Below are 19,236 nucleotides of genomic sequence, written 5' to 3' on the forward strand. Positions count from 1 at the left end.
GGAAACCGTATGTCAAGGCAACGAGGCAACGTCTGCGTCATACACGACCGCTGTTGCCATGATAGCGAGAGGGAGTCATAGAACTTGTGGTTCTCCGCTGCTTTGTGCACTACCACGGCGTCGTGGTGAAAGGATAGCTCAACGGGAAGCGCCAATGCATCTGGAAGAGTCCATGGAGATGAGGCCGGCGTTACGTTCCAGACTGGATGTGCAACTTGTTGGTCTGCCACCCCAATATGACCGCGCGCACTTCATAGGCAATGTGTTTTCAGTACGTCCGTGCAGATCGTGAAAGACAATAGTATGCGAGGCAAAGCCTGAACCGTTGTGCTTGAAGCGATATCCCGAACCAAACTGAGGCTCCATACGATAGCCTACGTGCGTCAAGAATGCTTGTCATTCCTTGAATTCCACGGCTCTGTTGGAGTGCCAGAGCTCATGCCAGAAATGTGAATCATCTGCCCTCGTAATATGGGGTACTGGGAGTTCCGATGCTGGATCAATCCGACTCTGCCCTTGTGTATGCGTGGTCGAGAAGGTACGCACGAGTGTTCTAGCTTCAGATCGTTTCAGCTGCGTTGCTGTGGTATTCGCCTCCTTGAGCGATGAGCTCGTGATCGCACTGACTGCTTCATAGTCCCGCACAGAAGGTACATGATCCTGGATGGTCCGTCTTAGGACTGGATGGTTATGACAGATGTTGTGTATCGCATCTCTCGGAAATCAGGTGGCTCCCGATATGTGTCTCGTCCGAGACATTTTATGGATTTATGTCTGAAAGCACCAACAGCCCTGCTTAGGGAAGAGATCAGTTGACATCCGGACAGTGCATCTAGAAGATGCCGTACCAAAGCTACCACTTCCGAAGTATGGCGCGGGACTGCTCTCATGCAAGTGACGAAAGTCGGCCAGAGAATGTGGTAAGTCATCCAAGCCCGCGACGAGAGCAATGGTTGAATGGCAGGCGAAACAGTTTCGTGATGTAAAGGTTGACATCTCGAAAATTTTCTCGTTCTCAACGAAGGCATTACAGTACCACAGAGCCACATGTATCAAGGTTCTTGGCGCCGCAGTATCACTGCTAGCTCGACCCTTAGTGATATAGGGGTTTCGACTTCGTGATCATCCACCTCTTTACCACAGTTCACGATTAGTAGACCGAGCTTGAACCGAGTGCGTGGGTCAAATATGACAATGCGTTGCTCCCCTCTATTCCTTGTGCCACATGTGTTCACCAGTTGCTGCAATGCCTGAGGTAAATTCGTATAGGATATGTAGGCTGTAAAGTCTTGACGCTTGTGATCCGCGTGCTTTGTCAAACTGTTGTATCGCGATCATACCTCTTATTAGCACCAGCACTTGCAATGAGCGCAGCGTCATTGAAAGCGCGATGCACACATTGGTTGGTCTTGGAGCGATCCACATCGTACGCCGCTTGTAACGTTGATCAAACGAAACAGTGCACCATATCTGACCCGCTGATGCAATCCTTTCCTTCATGTTACGCCACGGCACTCACGCCATGCTTCCCGTCGAACGCCACGCTTGAACTTCACACGGTCTATCATTGATCGCGTCTCACCGTATGCCTGACTTCTCACCCTTCTTCGTCACCTCGTCGATCTTCTTGATCAGGTCGTCGACTTTGTATGGTTTGCTTATCACCTGTCGCACGTTAGCACGACTGCCACCTTGTGTACTAGGATGTGCACTCACATCATCCATGCCAGAGTTTACCATTTCGCCCTGCTGTGCGGGCCTCACGTTCGCCGTAACACCTAAGATCGGTATCCTCTCTACCTCACCCTTCTCTGCCATCTCGCGGATCTCGCGAGTCGCGGCGTTGCCGTCGAGTATCGGCATTTCTTGGTCCATCAGTATGATGCCGAATGCACCCTTCTCTCCACTGAAGTGCTTGGATGTTTTGCGGACTGCCTCCACCGCCTCTCGGCCGTTGTTGGCAGTGGTCACCTCGAAACCCCTAGCTTGTAGCTTCCGATGTATGATCCGCTGATTGATAATGTTGTCTTCCACGAGTAGCACGTGAAGCTTCGCGGGTTTCTTGTCGTGATCGGCTCCCTTTGGTCGCCCTTGAGCATCGCTCTGCATTATGCCAGGACGTACCGGCGTCTCCGATACCTCGGTGTAGCCACGTGGCGCCGAGTCGTCACTCCGGCTTGGTTTAACCTCTGACGACGTCTCAGCATGCGTGTGAGCGTCTGCTTCCGACTCCTCCACCTGTTCAGCCACACGTTTTATTTGCGCGTACCGATCATCCTTTTGCGGACTTCGATCAGGCGGAGCTGCGATAGTATCCTTTACTGAAGGATTTTTGATGCTCTCAGGAACATCTTTTGAAGGAACAGCTTTGCCCGCAGGATACCCCTGGTCCTGTATGAGGCCTTCGAGTCTGTCATCGTCCATCGCGTGCTGCTCGGAGCGACCCTGGTAAGAACCGGGGTCATCGGCCCGCTTGGCTTTGAAAAAGAAGCCGAATGTGCTGCCCGCGCCTTCTTTCGAGCTGACCCCGATCTCGCCTCCGTGAAGATGACAAAGCTTTCGACTGATATTGAGGCCCAGCCCTGATCCACCATACGTGTCGCTGGTCTTCGGCGTCGCTTGGCGGAACCGCTCAAAAAGCCGCTCCTGCCCTTCTTTGCTGATGCCGATGCCCGTATCTTTGACCGCGACCATGATATACATTGTTGGGCCGTTACCCCACTCGCTGCCATTCGTGTTGTCCATCTTGTACGTCTCGTCTGAGCTTAAGAAGACTAGGTTTGGGGGATAGCTCGTGGGCCGCTCACAGCTTGCCCCTACCACGACCGTGATCTGCTTCTTGCCACTCCTTCTCGCGGTGAACTTGATCGCATTGGATATCAAATTGACAAGGACTTGCCCAACGCGGGCCATGTCGGCCATGACCCAGTCAATGCTGTATTCTGCGTACGATGTATCAATCTTGAATTCAAACTGTAGTCTTTGCTTCCGGAACTCCGGTTGGAACATTCTCAGCGCATTAGCCAGCGTCTCGCTTGGGTGGCATGCTCGCGGTGCCAGAGACAGCATAGAAGCGTCCAACTTAGAGTACGAAAGCACGTCATCGACGATGTTACGCTGATGCTGCAGGCACAAGTTGATGATATCTATAGCCTCCCGTATAGTAGGAATGTCGATGTGCTCTTTGTCACTGATGGCGGCGTCAATGTCGTCTGAGCAGTGCATGACGGCCGAAAGCGGGTTTCGAATTTCGTGAGAGATCATGTCGATGAAGCGTTCTTGCTGTCCGCGGCGTTCTTCGGCTTCTTGTGCAGCCCTGCGCTCGGATAACGCCGCCCTCTTCTCAGAGGTGATGTCGACTAGGCTGCAGATGAAGCCTCCGTATTCACGTAGGCTGACGTGTTGTAGGTTCTCCTCCCCAAGTGGCGTCAGCAGCAACAATCGCCAGGGGTAATCGTCGCCTAGCGAGCGAAATTCCGTCCGTAACTGCTTTCCTGAGTCGAACGCTTCCCGGTACTCCGCCATGACCCGCGAATAATCGTCTGGATGTATGCTTTGTGGCCACGACGTGAAAGACTGCTGATCACCTTTGTGGGTTGTAAGCGTATAAAAGTGCTGGTTAACAAAGACAGAGTGCGCCTATGCGTACCATTAGCATTCACTCCAACGTAAGCATGACTGTATAACGCACCTTGTGGTCCAAAATTGCAAGCCCAGAAGGGAGCATCTCCGCAAACCGATGAAAGAACGGATGCTCGTCTAGGGGTACACTGTCGATCTTATCGTGCTTCACGATATCGTCGGGTTTTGCCGTGCCCATATTTGGCGTATCCCTGTCCTTGATTTCCTCCTCGCCGTCAAAGTCGTGTTTGGGAAACATCTGTGCGAGCAAGCCTGCTGCTTCCACCTTGGGACCATCGTCGGCGAACAGGGGGCTAACAAGGACCGTGAATCGCTCGTCCTGGTCTTCTGAGTCGTTTCTAAGCAGATCGCGACTCGCAATCTTCTTCTGTTGGCCACCATGAAGAGCCGAAGACAGTGCACGGAAAGTATCTGCGCCAAGATTGCCGCGTTGGCGTTGCCCCTGCTCCGCCTTTCCGCCGGCCCCTATCCAGGCATCGTTGTGCAAGAGTATGAGTTCCTCGCCCCAAAAGATGCCCGCCGGATAGGCAAAGGATGACAAAGTACGAGCGTAGGACTGCAGTGCCTTTGACCAACCTTTCGGCTGGCCGAGGACACTGTCCCTCCACCCATCTCGACCGCCAGGTAACTGTTCGCTCAGACTGGTAGGGTCGTGGGCATGCTTCCGGTCCTGGTCCTGGTCATGGTCCTGATAGGGGCGTTGCCGCGGCGTTTCCATCACATCGCGCTTGCCCTTGAGTGATCCGGGAGGATGCTTCATCAGGACGTTGTCGCACGCCCGGGCGAAGGTGTATCCCCTATATGGCGCAAACTGCGTGCATCGCGGGTTCGTTCAGCGGGAAACGCCAACCAATTTACGGCTGACATCGATCTATGGTGCATCGTCCTCGCAAACCGCCCAGCATTCGTGATGACGTTGGATTTTGGGAGGCGGGTGTACCCGAGACTCCACACGCGCATTGAGGTCCGCTCGGATTCCGTCGGCGTCTTCACCTCCATGTCTCTTTCAACGGCATAGATTATTGCGCTGCTCCACTCCATTTCGACAGATTGCAAGTACTGACAGCGCCCACAGTCGACACAGCGGGTGAGCTTCGAGTACTTATATCAGCAGACATCGCACCGCTTCCTCGACCATGAACAGGGCTTTGTTTTTAAGCCAGAGCATCGGGAGAAGATGTTCAAGTGCTGAAGGAGTATGGGGACCAGAAGGGCAAAGGCGTTGCATACCTCGACACCAAGATACAGATTCAGTCCCCAGATTCCAAACAACCCTCTTGTTCGACGGCTTTGAGACGAAAGCGGAAGGTCGATCGAAGAAGGAGGCGCGTCAGGAAGCAGCGCAGATTGCATGCGTTCACTTGGGTATTCGCAGAATTGCGCCGTAGGTTATACAATCATCAAGGATGTCTCTTCGACAGTTTCCACTTCTTTTCCGTGGCGCATCTACGGGACAGATGCCTTGATCAGGCTGGTCATGCAGAATGATCTCTATCTATTGAGATATGCTCAATTCGACCGAAGGCTCGTGAACCGGGCGTCGGCGTTACTTATGCAGCATCGCTTCCAGCTCTGAAGTGCTTCCGTATGCACGTCTTCCTCTCGTCAGGGTTCCGTTCCCGAATCTACCCACCTCGAACAGTTCGCTGCCCCAGACTAGAAAGGCGATAGAGTTCTACGAAGACTTGATCCTGAGGAGCGTCTTGTCAGCTGGGCGTCGCCATTCACGACCTCGACTGAAGCCTGGGGAGCGTCTTTAGATGATCTTTCACAGCTCTGTGACACAGAGTCTGGCGGAAAGACTGTAGTGTCGGTCGCTGTGTCATCAAAACACCACAGTCAAGTCTTCTGGGTCTCTGCGAATAGCAAGGTCAAGAAAAGCTTGTTCATGGCTGGAACGACTTTTTAAAAGATCCGTCGCGCCTGTGGCGATTCGAGCCTCAGTACGGAGGAAAGAGAATCGCAGATGCTCGGTGTATCGATGGCAAGGTGTTGTCCCAAGATGCGGAATTACATAAGGCAATTACGGTTACGGATTGGAATGTTAAAGAGAGCTCACCTCTCAGGCGACGGTAAATGGTCCGCGATCATGCCTACATCGCCTCGCTGAGACGGTTTCCCAAGGTGACCAGGTATTGCAGTGTATACTGTCGCTGGTCGCAGTAGAGGACTACGTCGAGTTGTCCAGGAGACGTACAGTACCATGCTATGTTGGCGATGGATCCAAATTGCGATGTTATCGAAGGGATGGCGGGGGCGATGATGGTACTGTCAAGTGCTGCAAGGAGGATGCTAAGAACCAGGCCAAGCGTAATCACGACGAGTTTGAAGCCGGATGGATAAGTAGGCGGCGAGCTAGAGATTGGGTCTGAAGCTTCATTTTCTCTGTCTGGGGACATGTTTTCTAGCTCCATGGCTCCATCTGATGGTGTTTGTGGTGAAGACATGCTTGGGTAGCCTGTGCAATGCAGGATTTTCGAGAGAGAATGAACGAGATTTGGGCTTCGAGTTCGTAATATCACTTAAATCCCTCGCGTCGAATAGCTTTTCCGGCTGCATCGTTGAACAAACCAGCACGCTGCTGGAGCTGAGCAATATCTCCCGCTTCTGATATTCCCTCGACGTCGCTTGGCGCAGCGTTCTCTCAAAGCTGACTCATTGTCAGTGTCATGCGTGAGAGCGTGGGCGCGGGAGCGAATACACAGAACTAAAAGAAAACGGTAACCCAACAATAACACCTGACCCGTATCGCAGGGCCAAAGTCATATATGCCCTGCCTCGTGTATACAGCTCGGCTATGCGGTGTTGCGGAGATTATACGAGACTTATTAGTAGTATCGTAATATATCTGCAACCGTTAGTATTGCTAGTATTAGATACTAACGTCTCGTAAAGCACTACCGGCTTATTCTAGTCGTAGCGTTAGTTATTAAAGATCTAAGTAAGGAGGTCTTTCGTTAGAATAGAGACCGTCTCGCTAGAACCGAATTAAGTAAGTTTCCCTATCCTAGAGTACGGAATAGAGCGACCTTCCTTCCTAAATATACTTTACGTACTTTCTAGGCGGGTGCTATTAGTATCCGAACGAATAATATATATTTAAACCTAAGTAATTACGATATATACCTAGACCGCTTATACCTTCTAAGCTTCTAAGGTCCTATTACTAAGGTCGTCGGCTCGATATACTAGAGATAGAGCTATAGATACTATTAATAAGGCTAACTACAATTAGCCACTGTAAAAGTACCTCGAATCTAGACCTCGGGTATTTCTACCGATAGCTAGACCTTGGGGTATTTTTACCGCGGATAACTTTACGCTTTATAGTTTGACTGTAGTAGTATGTTCTACTGTCGAGAGATTCCGTTTTGCAGGGTTTTGAGCGGAATTAAGGACAATAGGATCGCACGAAATAATTCTGAGCTTTAGGCGTTTACGACTGAAATTGGGTTTTCCCTCGGCAAAACCCGGTAAGACAACAGTTTGTTAAGGCTAAGTTTACGCAAGACATTTGTCGGTTTACTCTCCACGCAACACTACTAGTTCCTAGCACCTGATCGCTCCGCCGTAACACAATAAGGATCGAAGGAAGAACTTTTGTTAACGTAAATCCTAGGGAAGTGGTGCACCCCGGGATGTGGTGCACTTATTACAGACGTCGCTGCATCCATTGCTAACTTCTTCTCGCCACAATAATGCAATCGGAGTACATGCTTCAATATGCTCTTCACATTGTCTTCAATTTCTAGGCTGATCGAGCGCTTCCGTGGTTGCCTACGACCCTTTTTGCACATAGCCTCCGCTTCGGCTTCCCTTGCGATCTCGAGCACTTCCTGAGTGCTGAATACCAATCGGCCTTTTAGCTTAACCCGCTTCCCATTTCTGTGATTCTTACGGATCTGTAGGAGTTCCCTGTGCTCTGCAAGCTTATTCCGAATTGTGACAAGCTCGCTTTGAGTCGTTTCAAGTGCTCGGGTCATGCGCTGTGCGTAACGCTTGGCTGGAGACGAAACGTCCTTAGCCCTCGTGATCTGAGCTTTGAAGAGCGCATTTGCTTGTCTTAATTCCGTACCGTCTGGTGGAGAGCTATGGAGAAGCGATGCGTCGAGGTTTGAGGGTCCGCCCGGTGTAGAAGGTGGTACAGGGTGTGAAGCCGGAGGCGTAACAAGCTTTTCAAGCACTGTAATCGGACTCAGCGGCTCCAGACCCGTTGCTCTCCAGCCGGAAGTGATATTCGGTGATGTGAGAGCCTTCTCACGTGCACGAATATACAATTCAGTCCATTCTACTCGCTGTATGCGACCGTTATCGAGTCTTGAGACTGCGTCGGTGTCCACGGCCAGCGCGCGCCACGGGCAGCGCGCGCTTTAGCGGTGCAAACACACTGACTTCGAGGGGTTGTAGCATGTGCGACGTATGAGGTGGAAGGATGAGCAAGTCAGTTGCATGCTCCATAAAATGTGATATCACATTCGCTGTGATATGACTCCCGTGGCCGTCCATGATAAGAAGGCAGTGGAGTGCTGGGTCAGCTGGCCGGGTCAAAGGCTCGAAAACGGTGGTCAGCCACTCGTACGCGTGGCTGTCGGACGTCCAGCCGCTGTTGCTTGTCGAGAACCGCCAATCCGGCGGGGTATGTGTCGGTATCCAGCCAGTGTTCGTATGTTTCGCCTTGAATATGATGAGAGGCGGGAGCGCTATGCCGCCGGCGCTGACATACTCGATCGCGGTTACCCACTCCTGCCGGCCTAGAATCACCTTCCAGCTTGAGTTCTCGCGAACATTTATCAATGCCCTTGATGATTGACTGTCTCCGACTGCAAATCCCGACTCGTCCATATTGTAGATGCGGTCGGGAGTGTATTGATGCTGGAGACGGAACTCCACTACTGCTTCAAACCATGTCTTCGCAGTCCCGACACTCATCGCCTTGTGCCTTGCGCCTTCTATTTTGCGAGCCCATATACCTTGTATCTGGGGATGGCGTGCACGAAAGCGGTCAAGCCAGCTCTTGCCGATGGATCGTGGGTAGGAAGGCGGTGTTCGTGAAAGCTGGAAGCGGTTGCGGCGGATTTCCTCAGCCATTTCTATGGCCAAGGACGGAGATGCAGGAAACCCGGTACTTGTGAGATGAGTAATTCATCTCACTAGTGTCCTCTCTTCGGCGTTCGAGAGAATCTGCATGTGTTCGTGGGCGTGCGGCCGTGGAACGCGTCCGGAAAGGCGGTTTCGGAGGCTCTGAACAGGAATGCTGTTTGCGGTTGCACACTTTCGCACTGAGGTGAACCTGCCTGTGTTGCTGTCAAGTATAGCTTTCTGTATCTCAGACTCCGAATACGCTTTCGAACCGCGTATTATCGCGTCCATTGCAGGTAAAAACACGGTGTTTGAAGAGGAAGTGCGGGATAAAGTGCACTACATCCCGGGGTGCACCACTTCCTCAGGATTTGCGTTGGTGATAGTAATTACTATTGGCTCAAAATAGCAGTTACTATAGTAATTTACATCCTTAGCTCAAGCAATAGATCTAGTGCACTAATACCAATCTCGAAGCTAGGCAACGTTAACGGCAAACCGAGTTACCCGAGGTAGAAATCAAACGGCCCAACCTACGTCGTAGCCCTCGGTCCCTGGAGTAACAACGGGCATTGTGAGGATCGCCCATTTCTAATAAGCCGTTGTCCTGGCACTGCAAAGCGACCGTTGTTGCGTTTCGATTCTACAATTATACGTGGATCGACTTACATCTAGCGTCATGACGACCCCGACACCCCGTCACCAAGAGACTGCCGTCACTGCCGCGAAAGCAGATGACTTTGCGTACGATTCGGATACTGGCCTGATCGAACGTCGTCGCGGATATCGGTCCTACACGGTCTTCGTTGTTCTCTTCACTTGTCTCGGATCAGCGTCATACGGATATGCTGGGTCCGTTATTTCAACTACTCTTGGACAACCGTCGTTCATCACATACATGGGACTCGGAACTAGGTCGAACGCGAACGCGTTGATAGCTGCATGATCTCGTTGTTCTATGTTGGAGGGATTGGGGGTGCATTCTGTCATGCATGGATCTCTAACGCATACGGCCGAAAAGTCTCCATTATCGTTGGGAACACCATCGTTCTAATAGGAGGGGCTCTCACGACCGGCGCTGTGAAACCCGCGATGTTCATCGCGTTTCGCTTTGTGACTGGATGGGGGTAAGTCTTGCCTTTGTTCACATACCAGGAAACGAAGACGAAAAAGGCTGATGGAATTCGCAGCGCATTCCAATCGCTCGCAAGTGTGCCGCTTTGGGTGGGCGAAATTGTTCCCCCAAGGAACCGTGGGAGGCTCGTTGACATTCACGCGGTCCTCTTGAAATTTGGCTACACCCTTGCTGGGTATGTTGGGGTTGGGTTCTATTCCTACTCCGGAAATGAGCATTGGAGGGCTGCACTGAGTTTTGTGATGCTATTCCCAGCGATCCTCCTTGCAGGAATCCACTGGATGCCCGAATCACCACGCTATCTCCTTTCGAAGGGCCGCGTCGAAGAGGCATGGGCGGTGGTCAAGCGACTTCGATCCGACCCTCAGGATTCCTCTGATGAGTACGCCGAGCGCGAATTTTACCAGATGCCGAAGCAAATTGAACTGGATGCTACTTTGAAAGCGAGCTATCTCGACACTTTCCGACGGCCATCCTACCGGAAGCCAGCGCTCATAACCATATACTTGTTTTTCTCGCTGGTAAGCTCAGGAGTGCTTGTAATCAACAGTCCGTATTCAGTTGGAGTCGTTACATGTGTCCTATTAACCAAACCTAGGTTATGGCGCTCTGCTGTACTCCGAGCTGCGTTACGACGCTACAGGGGTCTTGCTGCTCCCGGCAGGCTAGACACTTACTGGACTTGTCATAAACGCAGTGGCTATAATATTTGTGACAAGTTGCCCCGACCATATCTAACATCCCTGGGCTTTGTTCTTTGTACATTGACACTCATCGTCGATGTCGCGTTGCAGAAGAACTTCCTGTATACCAAATATCCGGGAGGACTAAGCGCCGCCGTCGCGATGCTCTTCTTGTTCTTTATCTTCAACTCCCTCACTCTTGATGGCACCTCGTACTTCTATATCGGCGAGTTGTGGCCATCACATTTGCGAGCGCAAGGCTTTACTTTGGCACTTGTCACCCTTTGTGTGATCAATCTCGCCTGGGTCGAGGCCGCCCCGTACGCATTCGCTGCTATCGGCTGGAAATACTACATTTCCTTCATCGTCCTCTCAGCTCTGGCTGCTGTGGTCTCATTCCTCACTTTTCCGGATACGCTACACAAACCTCTCGAGGAAATTGCACTGCTGTTCGGGGACAGCGACCAAGTAGTTGTGGATCAGAGACAGCTGGCTGGCGCTTATCTGTCGCGCGACATTTTGAATGCAGAGGACACTGAGATAGAGAAGATTTGAAAAGTTCCGCACGCTAACTCAACTTCCATAGCGGATTGTGGCTCAGAATTGAGTGGACTGTTGTATTTTTGTAGGCCAGAGTAGATTGGTAGTAAGTGATATCGCCTTTTAACTTCCTAATATTCATTAGTTGCTGTCTGGCATCAGACTCCTCGGAATGTGTGACAGATCAACACTCGAACCCTTAAGTTATCGAATCATGACGCCGAGCAGCTTTCGAGATAGATGACACGGTCGTAAGAAGGTGGAACGTAACGGTAATCTCAAAGGTCGAATACTTGCTATGTTCTAAGTTACTTAAAGGTACTTTTATTTCCGCTGCTTATATAAATGCTATCGATTTGAGCAGATTCGAATGGCGCAAGAAGGGGTCTGAACGCTAACGTTTTGCAGCTTTAGCATTCGATTTTGCGCGGATATCTGGTGCTAGACCAGAGATGGCTAGATCACAGGGCTAAATATAGGACAGCAATCACCGTTGCACCTAAGTCTGATTAGTTAGGTCTAGCAAGGCAGCATCCATGCCTTCCGAGGCTGTCCAACCCGATGGACAGGAATGACGGCGATGGCTGGGCACCCTTGATGTGTTGTGATTTTAAAATGAGGATGGCATGCCCCTACTTTCCTGTGTATAGCTGTGATAACCTGCATGGGCAATGGAGGCCAAGGAAAGCGACGTCGGATGCAACATGCAGGCACATGTCACGATGACCCAACCAGCCGTTGAGCAGAGCGCTGACCCTCCGCTGCAATGTAATGAGCAGCAATTAGCGGAGATTCGGGAAACGCTGCACGTCGCGTCACATCGGATAGCCCGTACTTTGATCTGAATTCTGGGACAGGAACGCGAGCACTGCAGAAAACGAGACGCTTCGGCGAGCGAATGATGCAGCTTTAGCAGAGAACAAGCTGCTTCGCCAAGCACAAGATGCGATCTCAAGAGAAACCAGTCGCTTCGCCAAGCGAGATGCGACCACAGCCGAGCTCAGGCAAGTCAGTAAAGCATACGCTCGTCTCCAACGCTCGGTAAGTGGGTTGCGGTATCCGAGCATAATCCCCTTGGCGCAGAGCTTCGAGTTGCTGGATGCTGATCGGCGTAGGTTAAGACCATGCGCAGCTCCAGAACTCTCTTCCGTCCAATTGATAAGGAAAGTCAACAGATGCAGCTCACAGTAGCTTTGGGAAGTTCGGTTTCGAAAAATCACGGCAGGTTGGAAGATGATCGAGCTTCGGATGATGAGGAGCTCGGTAAGGGAGGTTCCGAAACCCATGACTCCGCCACAGTGCCAGCGCGATTGCAACATCACAACAGTAGCGGTGACAAAGCAACGGTACGGAGTACCTTCATGATGACGTCTATGCGCCCCACTGGCATACTCCAAACGATTCCCAACGGAAGAAAGAAAGGCCATTCCTTCCAGTGTGTGACGCCGGTGATGGCGCACAGAAGGAAACCCAGATTATGAGATCAGAGAGGTCCAGCAGAGAAGGCTCGACCCGTGGTCTTCCCGTCGTTCTTAAATGGCAATGCTACAGTCCCAGTAGACGACGAAGGAAGCCTAGATCCCAATGCAGCAGTACCACCATTCTCCTTCTCGAGCGCTAGAGCGGTGTATGAAGGCACGTGACCATGCAATGCCTCTGATCCGGGAGTGCGGTAAAGCACCGAAGCTTCCTCGTTCAAGGTCGGATTCGTATAGACCAACGGTAAGTTGGCTGCCGTGTTCGTCTCCAACTTTGAAAACGCTGAAGGCCCAGGTGAGGCTTGCGAAGAACAACTAACATCGATGGGCGGTACAGGCGATTCTGGATATGGTGACGATGTATGACCGAGGAGATTGCTGCTGCTCTTTCGAACGGCGACGGATATGCTATAGGTTCCAACGTAGCCGACTGGGATGTGGATGGAACCACGACTTCTCCTGCAGAATGCGCGGCCCGGAATGGGCTCCAGGATGTCGCTATGGCCCTCCTACAAGACCAAGCCGATGTCAACGCCACCGATGAAAACGGTCGCACAGCGTTGCATGGGGCAGCAGGGCTAGGCCACGTTGCCGTTGTGCGGCTGCTGCTGGACAGTCATGCTGATGCCGGTGCAAAAGATGTCAACGGATGCACAGCTCGCGAATTTGCCACGAGAAGGCATCACTCAGACATTGAGTCCCTCCTGTGTGACCACCTCGAGTTAGAGGTCAAGGACAGTGAGCCCTTTTAGACTTAGGCATCGTGCTTAGCATTCGCCATACCCTCAGCGCTTCTCAATGACTGAATGCAATGGACTGGACAGTCTCGATCGTTGCAGGCAAACATTGTTCCAGTCGCACTATCTTATGACCACGTGCATCTGTTGACCTTTCCACATGTTGAAGCCATGGCCTATACCACGACGCCTTTCAGTTCGTCGACGACAAGGTCCGTAAAGGCTGTATGGAGTTCAACGCCGATGCTCGAGTTGTTCGTCTCGTCGCCATCCTCTTCGACACGCATTCCCAACTCACCATGAGCCACAATACATCGGGGAGTCGCCCTCCAATATCTGTCCCCGACGGTGTGGCGTAATACGCGGAGCGAGTTTGCATCTTCGAAGGGCGGGAATCGCCCTTCCTCCAGAAGCCAGCCACGAATTCGGGCATCTTGAGGGGACGGATCCGGCCATTCTTTCAAGGACATGAGCATATTCAGGGGCTGCCAGTAAGCGATTTCGAGGAGTAGAAGGCCTAGGCTGTAGATACCATACATCTTTCGTGAGCGGGAAGCTGTCGGAACATCTGTCTGTATGCTAGGCCAACGGAGATGTCCCAGCGAGGGTCGAGCCCACGAGAAGTCGTTTCGTCGCTTTCTGGTCGGGAGTACTCGAAACCTGACAGGAAAGGAGAATCAATGTCGAGGTCTCCAGTTTGGTATGTGAATAGGACATTTGCACTACACACCGCTTTGTGCAACCATCCCGCGGTGTGAAGACATAGCAGTGAAGAAGCCGGTACCGCGTCTCACCCAGCATGCTATGGAGCGTCCTAAGCGAGGTCCTTCCGTCCGAGCCGTCCGGCATCGCGAAGATCCAGCCAAAGCGGCCCTGTCCGGCGTGGTCGTCTGCATATCCGATACAGGTTGGCGCGAGAAATTGATGTGGTTTGGGGAGAGCAAGCATCTGCGCCAGCGTGGCGATCCGTATCGTCGTTTGCCGCACAGCGAAGGACCCATCGAGACTTGTGCTTGCCTGTCTCCACTCGATTTACACCTCTCTGTCTTTCCTCCGCTCGTAAGGACCCATCGAGGGCGCGGTGACGAAAGATTGGGGTTCGCGACCCTCGTGACGGCGCGGCTGAAACATTGTCGAAAACGGAGTCCGTCATAGCGCTGCACTGTGATCAAATCTTCCAAGAATCGATCGACGTCAAGATCAGCATCCCCCGTAGATTCCAACAAGGTAGATTCCGAGATGCACTGAATCTCCTTCAAGTGCAGGAGATCTTGCACGGTCTCGCTATTCTCCCTGCTGTAAGTTTTCCCAGCTGTGAGCTCAACCAGACCAGTGACTGCGTCTAACATGTCTCTAAGCTCTTTGACGCTGTTGCGTATAAACACCATTTCTCGAAAGGTCTTCGCGGTGATCTCATGGATCTGTCTGGCGCGATAGTCGCCCATCAGCTCGTTCATGCGCTCCGTCAAGCGGTGGAGGCCCTGCAGAAATTCTTCAAAAGCTGGTTTGTCCACCATGACCCATCGGACTCGAGCGGGATGTTTGATCGCGACTTTGGTATTTCCTGCGCCTCTCGATATCCATCAGACCACGCGGTCGACACGCTTCAAATACGAATGCTTTGCTCGGTTTGACTCATATTGTGCGGCTGAGCTCGAGACTTGCTGGCTGAAATCTATCCGTCCAGCTTGGTCTTCTGTGGACAGTAGTCGGTGAGCCTGTGATCGCAGTACCTCGCCCTCCCAGCGGCTGTTGATATCGTTGAACTGTTCGAGAAGCCAGCCAATATGCGCGATGATACTGGAGAGCTCAATCGCGTTGGTGCCAAGGCACGATGCAACATGCGCACTATCTGGAGAATCCACTAGGCCAACAGCGTCACCCCATGCGAGTAGACGATTGTACTCGATCATTAGCTGCAGACGACAACGTTCGGGCATATCGACCATAAACGAGACAAACCTGAATACTGGGTTTAGGTCAGCACGGTCGGACGTTACCTTGCTCTCTAAGGTAGGCTTACGCTTGACCGACCGATCAAAAACGTCAAAGGCGAGCGAGACCACGCCTACCGCAAGGCCGCTTGCACTTGCAGGGTCCATTTGGCATTTGGTTGAAGCTTGAAGAAGGATGGAGCGGACAGTGCGATTGATGAACAGCAACATCTGGGCGCTGCGATGAGACCCCGCGCTTATACGTGCAAGAAAGGGCGCGCCTGCGACTGACAACTCATCGTACAGCTTGTTACGCATGAAGACGCTGCTACCGAGCTTCCAGAGGCCCAACATGCGGAGATAGCAACACAGGGGCAAGTCGTCAAGCCTGCATCTTCAGCGATACGCTGTACCACTCGTATTGACCAATTCGCGGAGGGAACCAATCTAAGGAGCATCATGTGCTTGCAAGGTGTCCAGGACGTTGTGATGTACAGTAGCGTCCCATCTGCATGTCGTCCTGTCGCTACTCACGTACTGACGCCAGACTGCGGTCTGAAACCTAACACGCACGGTGGAAACGCTGGTGGCGTACCCCTCCCAGCTGCAAAAGCGTGGCCGAACCTTATTGGTGGTACATGGAGATTCGAATTGTGAAGCTCGCCTTTGAGACCACGGGGCAGGCTCACCGAAGCATTGACCAGAGTCTTCAGCATAGGAGGAGAAGGAGATGGTCACGATAGTAAGGCGACTTGCCGAGGTACTCGCGACTGTGACAATACAAGATGCGCGCGTGCAGGCGTTTTGCGCGGCTTGTCACCCCAATGAGATGAAACTGCATGACGCTAGAGAGGAATCAGCCTTGACTTGTTTGCCATATACGGAGTGACGCATCCTTTGCTTTACGTCCCTCGAAAACAAAGCACACATGATTGAAGAGTTGAAACGCGAATTTCAGCAAGAGAAGCAGCTGCGCGAGGAAGAGCAGCAGCTTTACAAATAACAGCGGCGGCGACGCGAGGAAGAGCAGTGGGGCATTTCAAGTTCCCTCTACGCGATGAGTCCGACGACGTCTTCCATACCAACGCTGAGATCATCTTGTGTAAGCTTGCACGTGACTTGGAGCACGCCTTCTATATGGCGGTCCACTATTTGCTCGGGTAGACGGACAGTGGAATAGTTCATCCAACATGCACGACATAGCAGTTTAGGCGCATGCCTCCCAGCACATTCAGGGAACGTCCTTGGATTGAAAGGTTAGGGACTAAAGGTATTCTCGGTCTTCCTTTCCGACAAGGGCAACTTCCCTAATAAATCTGCTCCTTCGGCTGTACTATACTCCGGACGGTGACATCTCTGTGGACAGACCGGAGCTCCACATTGATCCACGGGTATGCATTGACGTCAGCACCAGCAGCCAGCGAGATCCCCCCGTTCGACAATTTCTCCGCTACAAGAAAAAGGCTGAAATGAAGTTCTCTATACTGTAACCCGCCCCTTCCAACACGATGTCGTTGCCTAATCCCCTCCTCCTTCTTACCGGCCTTACCATTGGTGCAGCACTGATTCTGCCGCCCAGTTATGATATAGTTTGGAACACCCCAGCTCCGCCAGTCAATGGCTCGTCTAGCTCGATGCCGGTTGGTGGCGGCGACATTGGTCTGAATGTCTGGGTTGAGAATGACACTGTTCTGTTCTACGTTGGCAAGGACGGCTGCTTCGACGAGAACAACAGTCTGCTCAAATTAGGGAGAGTCCGCCTTACACTGGATCCAAATCCGTTCGCGCACAGCCAGGCATTCGAGCAGCGACTCGTCCTTGAGGACGGTTATGTGCAAATCTCGGCTGGCAATAGCTCAACGGTGAAGCTCTGGGTCGATGTCTTCAATCCGGTCGTCCATGTCGAGGTGTCGACGTCTGCACGTTCGCATTTGACAGCGTCCTTTGAGGACTGGAGGAATCAGGACCATGTAATGGCGTTGGCCGAGCAGGCGCAATCATCATGGAACGGCGTCCCGGATATGAATACCATCACATGGAAAGACAACGTCACATTCTGGCGTAACAACTCCGTCCTGTCTTCTCACCGCAACATCAACTCAAGAGTATTTGATGCGACGCTCGCGCAACAGCAGTTGAGTGATTACAAAGAAGAGCTCTACGACCCACTTGCGAACAATACTTTCGGCATGGTGATGTACGGCTCTGGACTTGCGCCTACCAACGTCACATCTGACCACTATGTGAACTCGTCGTACGAGTCCTGGAACCTTCAGAGTACACAAGCACGCACAACATTCAATCTGACGATCGTTGCGCACACAAACCAGACTTCTTCGTATTCCCAGTGGCAGGACGAACTTGTGGCAATTGATGCATCGGCATCAAATCAAGGGCAAGGCCCCACTGTTGACTGGTGGAACTCTTTCTGGAACAGAAGCTATATTTTTGTCAATCCTAATTCCAGCACTTCCGACCCGTCTTTTCAAGTCGGTCGAAATTATCAACTCTTCCGCTACATGCTTGGATGCAATGCCTTCTCAAAGTGGCCTTCGAAGTTTAACGGCGCACTCTTCACCTTCGATCCGGTCTATGTTAATCCAAATTATCCATTCACTCCAGATTTCCGACTTTGGGGCGGTGGCACATATACAGCCCAAAACCAGCGTCTTATGTACTGGCCCCTCTTAAAGTCCGGCGACTTGGACATGATGATTCCGCAATTCAACTTCTACGAGCGGATTGTCGGGACCAGCACTCTCAGAGGAAGAGTGTACCACAACATCAATCACTCTTGGCTGACGGAGCAGATCGATAATTCAGGCCTCCCACAGATATTCAACTTCAACCCTGACATCTATATCTATGGGACCAAGAGACCGCTGAGCTTCAATCCTGGATTGCAATTTGATGCGTGGATCATTTGGTTGTCAGACACTGCTGTATGTCTGCTTAGAGACTTTCCTCTCAGATTGTTGTGCTAATAGAATGCTGCAGCTCGAGTTCGCTATGATGATCTTGGATGCGGTTCAATTCTTCAGCTTCGACGCAACACCATACATGCCATTCATTGAAAATGAGATCATGTGGTTCGACGTTCTCTATACGCAAATGCAGCAGAGCCGTGACGTCTACGGTTTGACGGGAACAAGCGGCAATGAGACACTCGTCCTCTACCCGGCTACTGGGTGTGAGACTTATAAGGCGGCTTACAACCCAGCATCTACTGTGAGTGGGCTGCGTGCAATTGTGACCCGCATCTTGCAAGTCAATCCACAGTATGCGATCGGCAATACCAGCTACTATCAGGGACTGCTTCAACGCATCCCGTCCACTCCACTGCGGCAGCAGCAAGGCCATCAGTGCATCGCTCCAGCAGAGGCGTATGCACGCCTCCAAAATGTTGAGATACCACAGCTTTACCCTGTCTTCCCTTGGCATGAGTATGGCTTGGGTTTGCCAAACCTGAGCTACGCAATCAACACTTATCTCTACGATACCGAAACGCAAGCTTTCCACTCTTATGAAGGCTGGAAGCAGGACGCCATTTGGCTCGCGGACATGGGCCTTGCCGATATGGCCCAGAACGTAACGACTCTGAAATTACAAGACAGCAATACGAATCGCTTCCCGACGTTTTGGGGACCCGGGTTCGATTGGACGCCGCAGATGGACACCGGCGGTACAGGCATGATTGCGCTGCAAGACATGCTGATGCAGACGTACGGCAACGCAAGCCGCACCATACGGCTCTTGCCCGCTTGGCCAGGAAATTGGACGGCGGAATTCAAGTTGGTGGCACCGTTCAATACCACCGTGGAGGGCAGCGTGCGGGGCGGAAAGCTGGTATCGCTCAGTGTAGACCCGACTGAGCGCAGGGGAGACGTCATCATTTGATAGTACGTGTAGCGTGCTTCAATGATAATGCCCGAGTGGAGGGTTTCGGGATTACCCCGCCTTTTGCGACTACCCCTCGAACAGGCAAGTATGGCTATATGTCCACCCGTT

General features: G+C 52.0%; 6 protein-coding genes across 6 annotated transcripts; 3 read left to right on the forward strand and 3 right to left on the reverse strand.

Annotated features, from left to right (window-relative positions):
* Positions 1-1,578: 1,578 nt before the first annotated feature.
* Positions 1,579-4,402, reverse strand: LTS14_010417 (uncharacterized protein; the record flags this gene model as incomplete). Its single annotated transcript, XM_064843093.1, has 3 exons — positions 1,579-1,665; positions 1,717-3,639; positions 3,692-4,402. 3 exons carry the CDS (start codon positions 4,400-4,402, stop codon positions 1,579-1,581), a joined length of 2,721 nt encoding a protein of 906 aa, XP_064689312.1.
* A 5,411-nt stretch (positions 4,403-9,813) lies between these two features.
* LTS14_010418 (uncharacterized protein) lies at positions 9,814-11,094 on the forward strand (the record flags this gene model as incomplete). The annotated part of the gene is made up of 2 exons (XM_064843094.1): positions 9,814-9,848; positions 9,912-11,094. 2 exons carry the CDS (start codon positions 9,814-9,816, stop codon positions 11,092-11,094), a joined length of 1,218 nt encoding a protein of 405 aa, XP_064689313.1.
* A 1,825-nt stretch (positions 11,095-12,919) lies between these two features.
* LTS14_010419 (uncharacterized protein) lies at positions 12,920-13,309 on the forward strand (the record flags this gene model as incomplete). Its single annotated transcript, XM_064843095.1, has 1 exon — positions 12,920-13,309. The coding sequence occupies one exon, from the start codon at positions 12,920-12,922 to the stop codon at positions 13,307-13,309; it is 390 nt and encodes a 129-aa protein (XP_064689314.1).
* Positions 13,310-13,470: 161 nt separating this feature from the next.
* LTS14_010420 (uncharacterized protein) lies at positions 13,471-13,833 on the reverse strand (the record flags this gene model as incomplete). The annotated part of the gene is made up of 1 exon (XM_064843096.1): positions 13,471-13,833. The coding sequence occupies one exon, from the start codon at positions 13,831-13,833 to the stop codon at positions 13,471-13,473; it is 363 nt and encodes a 120-aa protein (XP_064689315.1).
* A 1,044-nt stretch (positions 13,834-14,877) lies between these two features.
* Positions 14,878-15,582, reverse strand: LTS14_010421 (uncharacterized protein; the record flags this gene model as incomplete). Its single annotated transcript, XM_064843097.1, has 2 exons — positions 14,878-15,263; positions 15,318-15,582. The coding sequence occupies 2 exons, from the start codon at positions 15,580-15,582 to the stop codon at positions 14,878-14,880; spliced, it is 651 nt and encodes a 216-aa protein (XP_064689316.1).
* Positions 15,583-16,736: 1,154 nt separating this feature from the next.
* LTS14_010422 (uncharacterized protein) lies at positions 16,737-19,125 on the forward strand (the record flags this gene model as incomplete). Its single annotated transcript, XM_064843098.1, has 2 exons — positions 16,737-18,170; positions 18,226-19,125. The coding sequence occupies 2 exons, from the start codon at positions 16,737-16,739 to the stop codon at positions 19,123-19,125; spliced, it is 2,334 nt and encodes a 777-aa protein (XP_064689317.1).
* Between the last annotated feature and the right edge of the window lie 111 nt (positions 19,126-19,236).

Source organism: Recurvomyces mirabilis (genome assembly GCF_035927965.1).
Source record: "Recurvomyces mirabilis strain CCFEE 5264 chromosome Unknown scaffold_42, whole genome shotgun sequence".
NCBI classification, from domain to species: domain Eukaryota; kingdom Fungi; phylum Ascomycota; class Dothideomycetes; order Mycosphaerellales; family Teratosphaeriaceae; genus Recurvomyces; species Recurvomyces mirabilis.